Raw genomic sequence first — 13,333 nt, forward strand, 5'->3', positions numbered from 1 at the left:
CTGGACTGGGAACCACTCACCCGTCTCCCACAGCAACCACTGCAAACCTTGCCCAAGGAGAGACTGAACTCAGACATGCCTCTCTCTGCCCCCTCCTGGTGGTCTTTTTTTACCCTCCCTGGTAGCGGAAGACAAAGGTCATAATCTCTTGGGAACTCTATGGCCCTGCTCACTGCCTGAGAATCCTGAATACTTAACCAGGTGTCTCTAGGGCAAGTTTGCATCCTCCCTATAGGATCACAGCTGATGCCCTCTTGAAATTGCCACCTCCTGGCTGGAGGCCAAGCAACACAAAACCAGCGCACTGAACAAAAACACAACCAAGGAGCCTCATAGAGTTCACTCCCCTGCCACCTCCACCAGAGCAGGTACTGATATCCATAGTTGCAAGACCCGAAGATGGATCACATCACAAGACCCTTTGCAGACACTCCCTACTACCAGCCCAGAGCCTGGTACCTCTGCCAGGTGACTAGACCCAGAAGAGCAAAAACAATTACCATAGTTCAGCTCTCAGGAAGCCCATTCCTAGGGGAAGGAGAAAACACTACATCAAGTAGTGTCGGGATAAAAGGATCTGAACAGCAGCCCTTGAATCCCACATCTTCCCTTTGACATAATCTACTCAAATGAGAAGGAACCAGAAAACGATTCTGGTAATGTGACAAAACACGTTTCTTTAACACCCCAAATGATCATACCAGCTCATCAACAGTGGATCCAAACCAAGACAAAACCTCTGAATTGCCAGAAAAATAATTCAGAAGGTTGATTCCTAAGCTAATCAAGGAGCACCAGAGAAAAATGAAGTCCAACTTAAAGAAATGAAAAACATGATACAGGATATGAAAGGAAAATTTTTCAGTGAAATAGCACAAATTAAGAACGATAACCTGCTCCTGAATGATCATTGGACCAACAATGATATCAAGATGGAAATTAAAAAATATTTGAACCAAATGATAATAGTGACACAACCTATCAAAACCTCTGGGATACAGCAAAAGCAGGGCTAAGAGGAAAGTTTATAGCATTAAATGCCTAAATCAAAATGCCTGAAAGAGCACAAATATACAATCCAATGTCACACCTGATGGAACTAGAGAAACAAGAATAATCCAAAACCAAACCCAGCAGGAAAAAAGAACTAATGAACACCAAGCTGAGAATCAAAAAACTCAACCTGTTTTACAATAGCTGCAAAAATATATAAATAAATAACTAAATAAAATACTTAGGAATATACCTAACCAAAGACATGAAAGACCTCTACAGGGAAAACTACAAAACACTGCTGAAAGAAATCAGATAACACAAATGAATCGAAAGACATTTCATGTTTATGGATGGTTAGAATTAATATTGTGAAAATGACTATACTGCCCAAAGCAATTTACAGATTCGATGCAATTCCCATCAAAATACCTCCATAATTCTTCACAGAACTAGAACAAACAATCCTGAAATGTATATGGAGCCAACAAAGAGCCCACGTAGCCAAAGCAAGATTAAGCAAAAAGAACAAATCTGGAGGCATCACATTACCCAACTTCAAATTATTCTACAAGGCTATACAGCATGGTACTGGTATAAAAATAGGCACATAGACCAATGTAACAAAAATAGAGAACTCAGAAATTAAGCCAAATACAGCCAACTGGTCTTCGACAAAGCAAACAAAAACAAAGTGGGGAAAGTATATCCTATTCAAAAAATAGTGCTGGGTTAATTAGTAAGCCATATGTAGAAGAATAAAACTGGATCCTCATCTCTCACCTTATAGAAAAATCAACTCAAGATCAATCAAAGACTTAAATCTAAGATCTGAAACCATAAAGATTCTAGAAGATAACATCAGAAAAACCAAACCCCTCTAGACATTAGCTTAGGTAAAGACTTTATGACTAGGAATTCAAAAGCAAATGCAACAGAAACAAAGATAAATAGATGGGACTTAATTAAATTAAAAAGCTTCTGCCCAGCAAAAGAAATAATCGGCAGAGTAAACAGACAACCCACAGAGTGGGGGAAATCTTCACAATCTATACATCTGACAAAAGACTAATATCCAGAATCTACTAAGAACTCAAACAAATCAGCAAGAAAAACACAAACAACCCTATCAAAAAGTGGTCTTAAGGACGTGAATAGACAATTCTCAAAAGAAGATATACAAGTGGGCAACGAGCATATGGAAAAATGTGCAATATCACTAGTTATTAGGAAAATGCAAATCAAAACCACAATGTGATACCACCTTATTCCTGCAAGAATGGCCATTAAAAAAAAAAAAAAAAAGATGTTGGCGTGGATGCAGTGAAAAGGGAACACTTTACACTGTCAGTGAGAATGTAAACTAGTATAACCACTATAGAAAACAGCGTGGAGATTCTTTAAGGAACTAAAAGTAGATCTACCATTTGATCCTGTGATCCCATTGCTAGGTATCTACCCAGAGGAAAAGAAAAGTCATTATACAAAAAAGATACTTGCAAATACATGTTCATAGCAGCACAATTTGCAATTGCAAAAATATGGAACTGCCCACATGCACATCAATCAATGAGTAGATAAAGAAAATATGGTGTATACACACACACACACACACACACTCTATGGGATACTACTCAGCCATAAAAAGATCAGCTAGCTGATCTTTGATAAAGCAAACAAAAGCATAAGGTGGGGAAAGCACACCCTATTCAAAAAATGGTGCTGGGATAATTAGCAAGCCACATGTAGAAGAATGAAACTGGATCCTCATCTTTCACCTTATGCAAAAATCAACTCCATCAACATCCAGCAACCTGGATGGAATTGGAGACTATTATTCTAAGTGAAATACTTAGGAATGGAAAACCAAACATTGTATGTTCTCACTCATATGTGTGAGCTAAGCTATGAGGACACAAAGGCATAAGAATGGTACATCAGTCTTTGGGGACTCACGGGAAAGGGTTGGGGGTGGTGAGGGATAAGAGACTACACACTGAGTACAATGTACACTACTCAGTTGATAGTGCACCAAAGTCTCAGCAGTCACCACTAAGAGAACTTATTCATGTAACCAGACACTATCTGTTCCCCAAAAACCTATTGAAATAAAAATAAATTAAATAACTAAAAATACCATACAATCTGTTCCCCTAAAACCTATTGAAATAAAAATAAATTAAATAACTAAAAACAGCACACAAGTGGCAAATATATATACACACGTGTGTGTGTATATATATGTGTGTGTGTGTATATATATATATATATATATCAGATTTCAATAACATTTACCAGCAAAAAAGAAATTAACTTTATTTTTTCTGTGGACACTTAGATAATAAAATAAATATATTCTGATTCATTTTAATTACAGGTAGCTTAACATCACCTAAGTTGCAGGTTGTTGATAATGATCTCTACTGAACTATAATTAGAAACAAAATGAAATTACATTTTAGGTGGTAGGAAAATGTAGTTAACCAGTGTTAAAGATGATAATGTATTTATCATAATTTTTTGCATGTCGAACTGTGATAATTTATAAAAGTATATGGCAGAATGTTTGGCATATAGTAGGCACTCAATAAATGGTAGAAAGTATTATCAGCATTGGTATGTTTAATTAGTCATGATGCATAGTGTGGATATGAAAGCAATACTATTAAATAATATTTTTAAAAATTGGTTATGCTCAGAGGATGATCGAGAATCAATTTATTATCTTGAAACTTGTTTACTCAAATAACAGCATTTATTATGCCATTTCTGTATGAACTTGTTTTAGCCCATTTTCACACTACTATGAAGAACTACCTGAGACTGGGTAATTTATAAAGAAAAGAGGTTTAATTGACTCATAGTTCCACTTGTCTGGGGAGGCCTCAGGAAACTTACATTCAGGGAGGAAGGTGAAGGGGAAGCAAAGCACACATCTTATGTGGCTGCTGGAGAGACAGAGAGTGAAGGGGAACTGCCAAACACATTTAAACCATGAGATCTCAGGAGAACTCACTATCATGGGAACAGCATGGGGGAGCTGCACCCATGATCCAGTCAGCTCCCACCAGGTCCTTCCTTTGGCATGTAGGGATTACAATTTGAGGTGAGATTTGGGTGGGGACAAAGAGCCAAACCATATCAGAACTCCACCACTGGGTAACCAAATAGTGGGTGAAGGTAGTGCCTCTTTTTCATGAATTATCCCAACTAATATTTTTTTTAAATGATGGAATTAGAATGTGACCATTTGCAGTCTGCAAGAATTAATTGAGCCACCTTAACATCACTAAAACAGAAATGGCTAAACATTAATGTACCCTCTAATGAAAGAATAAACCACCATCTCTAGTCTTACGAAGGTATCTAACTTGGTCAAGCCTTTGGATTCAGCTGCCAGTTTGCAGAATATGGAAACTGCATATATCCAAAGGATGGAACAACAGGGTGAACTGCTGCCTGACTGTGTGCTTCCTAAAATCCAGACTGGTTAAAACTTCACAGGTCAAATGGCCTGAGCTTGTCAACAGATGAAATGAAAAGAAAGGCGAGGGAGAAGATGAATGCCTGTAGATTAAAAGAAGTTTTAAATGACATATCAAGTCTTGAAAATTGGAAAGACAAAATTATAGTGTCTAGATATGTACACCTGAGAAGTAAAACCACAAGAAAATCTTTGAAAATGATTATTGTAAAGGTCAGGATTCTGGGTGTTATGGAGGGATGGCAGGGAGGTAATTGTAGGTACAGAGAAGGCTCTCTGGGGCAGGTGGCAGAGTTCTAGAAGAAATTCACTTTAAAGATAAAGATAAGTTGGATGGAAAAAATATATAGAGAGAAGCAATATACATTAGAAAACTGACATGGCCACATTTAGTGTCAGAGATAAAGAAAAGGAAAAACTATCAGATTAAGAGACACATTTTATAATGATAATATGAATATGGTCAAAACACCAGAAAGACATAATCATAAATCAGTATGATCCTAATAAAATATTTAAAATATATGTAGTATTGAAATAGAATTTAAGGAAGAAATAGGCAAATCTGTGATCAGAGTTGAAGATTTTAACATTTCTCCTAGCAATTGATGGAACAGATCAAAAGCTCTCTGTTAAGAATTACGTGATATGAATACCACTATTAACCACTTGATTTTATACAATATTATACTCGGTGACTGCAGAATACGCATTCTTTTCAAGAACACATGGCATGTCCTCAAAGATAGACCATGTTGGGCTAAATGCAAGTCTAAATAAATTTAAGACAATTGGAATAATATGAAGCATATTCTATAACCACAATGAAATTAATTAAAAATTAAGAACTAGAAACTAGAAAAGAAGATATTTGGAAATTAAGCCACGTACTTACAAATAACTTGTAGCTCAAAGAGGTCACAAGGGAAATTAGGAAGTATTTCAAATTGGATGCAAATAAAAATACATCAGAATTTGTGGTTATAGTTGAAGCAGTCCTAAGAGGGATATTTTTAACTGTAATATTTATATTAGAAAATAAGAAAGATCTAAAATTATTGACTCAAGTTTCCACTCAAAGGGAGTAGAAGAAGAAGAGCAAATTACACCCAAAACCATTGCAACAAGGGAAATAATAAACATTAGAGCAGAAATCAGTGAAACAGAACAAACTAAAGAGAAGTAACAAATCCAAATATGATTTTTGGAAATGATTATTAAAAGTGATCAACCCCTCACTAGATTGATGACAAAAATAAGAGAGATCCAAAATTACCAATATCAAGAATGAAAGAGGAGTAAGACTAATGAGTCCACAGATATTAAAGGTTAATAAGTGAATATTATGATTTGCTTTATGTCATTATCTCAACCATTAAGATCTAACTGGCAAAGTTTCTTTAAAAGTAGGGTTACCAAAACTGACTCAATAAAACAAAAAATAGGTATGCATTTGTTAAAGAAATTGAATTTGTCATTAAGAACCTTCTTACACAGAGAAAAACAGATGGTTTCACCAGTGGATTCTATGAAACATTTGTAGGAGAAAGAACACCAATCTCACACAAGGTTTTTCAGAAAACAGATAGAGGAAACCCTGCTTTATGAGGCCAGCGTAACACTGATATAAAAACATCACCAAAAAAGAAGAAAATTATAGATCTGTAGCCTGATGAATATAGACAGAATGCTTTTTAAAATACTATGTTATCAATTGTAATTCAGCAGTGTATAAAAGGACCGTTTATTATGATCAAGTGGGGTTTATTCCAGGAACATAAAGTTGGTTAAACGTTTCAGTACGAAAATACAACTTACCATGTTAAAGAATAAAAAGAAAACTCTTAATATTATTTCAACATATGTAGAAACATTTTACTAAATTTCATACACGTTTATGATAAAAATTCAAATGATTTAATCCATAATCTGAGAAATGCTGTGTTTGGAAAGCACACAGTTAGCATCATATTTAATGGTAAAATATTGACTCTAAATTTGGTTGACTGTTACCACTTTTATTTACGTTATATTATATAAGTATAATAAGGCAAGAAAAAATAGAAGGCATACAGATTGGAAAAAAAGATGTAAAATTATTTGAAGATGGCTTGATTCTCTCCTGCAAAAACAAGTATCACCCCTCTCGCTCCACCAGCCCAAACAAAAGATCCTCTCCCTGAATCTAAGTGCCTTCCTAGTGTCTTCGAGTGGTTTACATCATAGCAGACTTTAGAGCAAGCTTGTAGAACCTGCGGCCCATGGGCTGCATTCGGCCCAGGACAGCTTTGAATGTGGCGCAGCACAAATTCATAGCCTTTCTTAAAACATTATGAGATTTTTGTTTGCATTTTTTATTTTTATTTTCTTAGCTCATCAGCTATAGTTACTGTATTTTACGTGTGGCCCAAGACAATTCTTCTTCTTCCAATGTGGCCCAGGGAAGCCAAAATAATTGGACACCCCTGCTTTAGAGTAGTGAGACTCTGCTTCAGAAGCCAGGTGTTCCTTACAATGGTCTTACCGTTGTACATATTAAGGTTTAAAATAGATAATGTATATACATATTGATACTATAGCATTTGGCCAAAAATAAGTGCTCATATAATGATAGCAGTTAAATTTTTATCACTATTCAGTCTTCCTCCTCCCCTTCTTGTCCATACTACTTCAAAGAATAGAATACTTTATACACATAGTCTTCACTGACCTTTCCTTTACTCCTAAGGCATGTATTCCCCGAACACTAACCTTCTGAGTAACTATTTGATCATTCTGTCTATTGGACATGTTTTCAATACATCTGTGTTCTAATAGGTGTAATGTATCTCTGACAGTCTTACAACTTCCAAATTCTCATTTGTTTCTTTATTCCTTTATATTGTCTGCCCTCAAAACCATTTTTTCTTTAGAGCCTTCTATTTAAAATGTAAAATTTAATCCCCACTACTTTTCTGAAAATACTTTGCCCCTTTTTTTTTCCCTAGAGGGCAAAGACAGAGCTCATTAACATAGCACTTCTCTGCCTGTCTGCCTGCTACGTACACAGCCTACCTCTCACCTCTCCCTGCGTTGCTGAAGAGCGTCATCCTTGTATCACCCCATTGCTCTCCATATTGTACTAATGTCAGAACATGTAGGCACTATTTTAAGTGATTTAATAGTGTATTTTGTCCTGCACTGCACTATGAGTCCTTGAGGGCAGGGACCATGCCTTTATTCATATTTTTATTGTTAGCATTTGGCACAATTACTGATAAGCAGCTAGCAGTAAAATAGTTTCAGTGAATAAATAAGTGAATAGAAGATCGTTATCAACCTGAAAGATTTTAATTTAAAAGAAAACTTCTTGACTTGGAGAATTAATTTTATACTTTAGTCTTAAAAATATATCAAACTTTGGCTTTTCATTAGTTTCCTTATCATTGCATAAAGTCTCATTCTTCTATTCAAAACATTGATGACATAGATTTATGTTTTGTGCTACTATAAATTTTAAGATAATTAATGTCTGATATTAGCGACATCTTACAATGTGTGTTTGTGGGAGCCAATAATTACATTGTATATATTTTTATTCCAGAAATGCTTAATACATCACAATTTTGCAGTAAGCTAACATCTTTTAAAATGCCCAATGTGTGAGAAATGAATGTATTTCTTCTAGAAGCAAGCTGCTGAAATCTTCTCAACCTTCTTTAAATTCCGTTCAGGTTGTTTTAGTTTGAATACAGTTGTTGAATTATTTTTACCTAAAGGTTTACTTGATTTGCTTAGAGTAGCATGTCACACCTTACCTTGATTGTATGTGGTCCACATCATTTTGTTTCTTACATGAAGAGAGGTTCCATAATCGTGAACTGAATTCTTCGTGTATAAATAATATAAAAATGCTCAATATACTATTGCTATATGTGATTTATAAAGATTATATTTCTTTTTCTACCCAAATAGACATTTTTAAAGGCTTTTTTGTAAACTTTTGTGATTATGGTAGAAAAGATTCTGTAAACATAAAGGATTTATTCATGATAATATCCAAATATTGCTGGATTAATATTAAGGACATTAAAACATGTTTGCAGATTTAAATTACAAAGCATTATTACCTTGTATTTTTTGGTTCATCTGTATTCTCAGGATAAACTAGATTGGATTAAAAATAAATCTGTAATAAAATCTGTTCTATTAATCATCTTTCTAGTTAATACCCGGTGATTAGAGAAGTTCATACAGTAGTTTTCTAGGTGAACCCTCCAGTTTTTCTGCAGTTCATTTTATGTATAATGAATAGACATATTTCTCAAACGTTCTTTCCTTGGCAATTTTTTTCTTCCTTTTCTATAGTGTGTACTATAGTAAACAAAAATATACTGAATATATATTTTTTCTCAAGTCATTTCCAGTTTTTCTGCAGTTCATTTTATGTATAATGAATAGACATATTTCTCAAACATTCTTTCCTTGGCAATTTTTTTCTTCCTTTTCTATAGTGTGTACTATAGTGAAAATGTAAAGCAGAAAACGTTACAGTTATAAGTAAGTACAATTAATATAATGCAAGCAAAAGATGTAAGTATTGGCAGAATATAGGGCTTCTGGATGTGGATGGAGTTAATTGGAAAGTCTTCAGAAAAGACGTGACATATTTTGAAGGCATGTCAAATGGGCTAATGAGTAAGTGGAGGGCAGGAGAAGTGTGTTACTAGGATACAAAAGTACGTATAGGTGGCAGTCAGTTGAAGGAGACCACAGGCATATTTGATTGACTGAAGTGGTGACTTCATGCTGAGGAATACTAGGAAATGAGGCTTTTGAGACTGTGAAGAGTAGAATCGTGTCAATTAGAGAAGTGCCTTGAAAGCCATGCTAAGGAGTTCAGATTTGATGGTTAGTGATGAGCAACCACAGCATGCTTTTGAACTAGGGAGCCCAAGAATGAATGTGGCTGAGAAAAATATTCTAGTTGTGTTTAATAAGATGCAATGAGAGTGAAGAGCTTAAATATTTCATGGAGAGATTGGTAAAATTGCACCAGCAAATGAGTTAGCTTTGATAGGAAAAGCCATGGCTTTTAAAAATTAGCTATCATATTTAGGTTAGTTGGATTTTCAGTGAATGTAGTTAAAAGATAACCTCATGGTCTGAGGGCAAAAATATATAGAATTTAGTATCTTGCCCCAGAGTCCCTAAGTATTATTCTCTTGCATTTTCTTACATATTGGATATGGCAGTGCAAAGAATGAGAAAGATGGATTATTGAATTTTTGTCAGAACCAAACTTTTAAGAGATACATGATATTTAAAGCATATTCCAAATTTCATATATGTATGTAATGGTTGTTACATCATGCGTTGTCAGCTTATAGAGTATTGCTGTGCGTGTTAACTGTTTTGTACTTATCATATATGTAACATATTTCAAACTTATGGGAATTAGGTATATTTAAAAATTAGCCCTCAAAGTCATACAGATACGAAACTACATTAATGACTCTCCGTGGATGTGATTGACAAAAATGAATCATTTAAATGATTGTTTTCTTTCCCTCTAGTCTTTTTTAGCACTGGTGAACTTGTTATCCTATCCTACTATTTATGAGCTGATAAGGAATCAAGATCTTCCTAATAAAACAGAATATTCTCTTCGTGAAGTCCCAACATGTGTTATTGTAAGTCATTTTCTTTAAATCTTTCTCTGTTATAAATGCTACTGTTTGAGATTCGTAGTAAAAATGCAATTTGACCAAAAAGAGAAAAAAGAAGCATTATGTAATGGCATTTAAGGGCTGATTTGATTAATCATACATGAATTATATCAACTTTTGAATTTTCTGTGCATGGATTCTTTGATCCAGGACACCTAACATTCCCAACACCTATCAGAATACGAGGCTAACTCCAACCAGGAAAGAGACTTGGCATAAATAGAAGTATACTTGTGAGTGATTTTTAGATGGCTCATTACATTATTAGTCAAACCAGTGATGCTCCTTCATTGGCTAGGATTAGTAGGAATAAATTGTATCCATGGAGTCCACTACATTTACTACATATTATTGCCCCTAAATTAAATTAAATTAAATTATTTTAATTTGAGACCTAGGTTGTACTAATATTCACAGTTAAGTAACTTGTTTTAATCATTAAGGGATATTTAGTTCCTTATCTTTGGGTACATTTATGAATTAACCCAGAAACATACGTGTATATGCATATAAGGGTTAGTAAAGACTTACTTGATATTGAAATTTTATTATTGGTCACTCTTTTTCATTTTCTGGTCACTTCATCCTATGTGATACTGTTTTTATAAACATAGTTTTACCCTTTCGAATACGTTTAAACCTATTAACCCTAAATACTTAGATTTTTAAAAATCTCGTCTACTTTGGGAAACTTTTAATAGCTTATATGATGTGAAATACAAAGATAGGTACTTCTGTCATTTAACATTAACTTAGATTCTCTTATCTTCTTTTCCTTGAAGTTTTTCAATTGTATTTTGTGCTTACTTGTATGTTGGCACTTCAACATACAACTCTACCTGTGGAGTACAGGTAGACTTCAGAATTATTGTGGGTTCAGTTCCATACCACAGCAATAACATGAATATTGCAATAAAGGAAGTCACACAAATTTTTTGTTTTCCCATGTAAAAGTTATGTTTACACTATAGTCTAAAGCGTACAGTAGAAATATGTCTAAAAAATGTTTATTGCTTAATTAAAAGTACTTTATTGCTAAAAATGCTAATGAACATCTGAGCCTTCAGTGAGTTGTAATCTGTTTTGCTGGTGGAGAATCTTACCTCACTGTCGATGGCAGCTGACTGATCAGTGTGTTGGTTGTTATGGGCTGGGGTGGCTCTGGCAATTTCTGAAAATAAGAGAACAGTGAAGTTCACTGCATCAATTAACTCCTTTCATGAAAGATTTCTCTGAAGTATTTGATGCTTTTTGATAGCATTTTACCCACCGTAGAACTTCTTTTAGAATTGAAGCCAATCCTCTCATCCCACTCACTGCTTTATCAACAAAGTTTATGCAGTATTTTAAGTCCTTTGTTGTTATTTCAACAATGTTCACGGCATGTTCTACAGGAGTGGATTCCATCTTTGCTCATCCATAAGAAACAACTCAACTCCTCATCTGCTTGATTTTGATCTTAGGATTGCAGCGATTCAGTCACATCTTCAGGCTCCACTTTTAATTCTAGTTTTCCTGCTATTTCCACCACGTCTGTAGTTACTTGTTCTACTGAAGTACTGAACTTCTTTAAGTCATCCATTAGGATTGGAATCAGCTTCTTCCAAACTCCTTTTAATGTTGATATTTTGACCTCTTTTCATGAATCACAGATGTGTCATCTTAACGGTGAATCCTTTCCAGAAGGTTTTCAATTTACTTTGCCCAGATCTGTCAGAGGAATCGCTATTTATGGCAGTTATAGCCTTACAAAATATATTTCTTAAATATTTGAAAGTCAAAATTACTCCTTGATTTATGGGCTACAGAATGAATGTTATGTTAGCAGGTACAAAAACAATACTAATCTCCTTAAACATCTCCATCAGAGCTCTTGGGTGACCTGTTGCATTGTCAATGAGCAGTAGTATTTTGAAAGGAATCTTTTTACTGAGCAGTAATTTTCAATGGTAGGCTTAAAATACGCAGTAAACCCGTACAGTCACATATGTACTGTCATTTACTTTATTTTTCCGTTTATATAGCATAGGCAGAGTAGATTTTCCAGTGCTCCAGGATTTTTGGAATGGTAAATGAGCATTGGCTTCTGCTTAAAGTCACCATCTGCATTAGCTCTTAAGAAGAGAGTTAGCCTATCTTTTGATGCTTTAGATCCAGGCATTGACTTCTCCTTTCGAGCTATGAAAGTCCTAGACGATATCTTCTTCCAATATAAGGCTGTTTTGTTTGCATTGAAAATCTCTTGGCCAGGTGTCGTGGTTCATGCCTGTAATCCCAGCACTTTGGGAGGCCGAGGTGGGGAGATCACCTGAGGTCAGGAGTTCGAGACCAGCCTGGCCAACATGTTGAAACCCCGTGTCTACTAAAAATACAAAAATTAACTGGACGTGGTGGCAAGTGTCTGTAACCCCAGCTACATGGGAGGCTGAGGCAGGAGAATCACTTGAACCTGGGAGGTGGAGGTTGCAGTGAGCCTAGATTGAGCCACTGCACTCCAGCCTGGGCGACAGAGTGAGACTCAATCTCAAAAAAAAAAAAAAAAGAAAAAGAAAAAGAGAAAAAGAAAAATCTCTTTAATGTAGCTAATTTCATCAAATATCTTAGCTAGATCTTCTGGATAACTTGCAACTTCTACATCAGCACTTGCTACTTCACCTTGTACTTCCATTTACTCAGACAACTTCTTTCCTTGAATCCCATGAACCAACCTGTTAACTTCAAACTTTCCTTCTGTAGCTCCCTCGTTTCTCTCAGCCTTATTAAAGTTAAATAGAGCCTTCTGTGGGTTAGGGTTTGGCTTAAGAGAATGCTGTGGTTGGTTTGATTTTTCTGTTCAAATCACTCAAACTTTCTTCATATCAGCAATAAGGTCGTTTCATTTTGTTATCATTCATGTGTTTCCTGGAGTAACACTTTTAATATCCTTAAAGAACTTTTTCTTTGCATGCACAACTTGGCTAATTGGCAAAAGGGGCCCAGCTTTTGGCTTGTCTTAGCTTTTGACATGCTGTCCTCACCAAGCTTAGTCACTTTTAGCTTTTGATGTACAGTGAGATACACTCAACTTTTCCTTTTATTTGAACACTTAGAGGTTTTGTAAGGTTACTAATTGCCATAATCTTGATATTGTTGTGTCTCAGGTAATAAG

The 13,333-nt window shown here is 35.0% G+C and overlaps 1 protein-coding gene across 1 annotated transcript in view; it reads left to right on the plus strand.

Moving 5' to 3' along the window:
* Positions 1-13,333, plus strand: part of TBC1D32 (TBC1 domain family, member 32) — a 226,783-nt gene that overhangs the window by 85,690 nt on the left and 127,760 nt on the right. The window contains exon 21 of the mRNA XM_011942960.1: positions 10,033-10,149. Coding sequence (XP_011798350.1) covers positions 10,033-10,149 — 117 coding nt within the window. The remainder of the gene's footprint in view (positions 1-10,032; positions 10,150-13,333) is intronic.

The sequence above is a fragment of the Colobus angolensis genome, unplaced genomic scaffold, assembly GCF_000951035.1.
Source record: "Colobus angolensis palliatus isolate OR3802 unplaced genomic scaffold, Cang.pa_1.0 Scaffold213, whole genome shotgun sequence".
In the NCBI taxonomy this organism is placed as follows: domain Eukaryota; kingdom Metazoa; phylum Chordata; class Mammalia; order Primates; family Cercopithecidae; genus Colobus; species Colobus angolensis.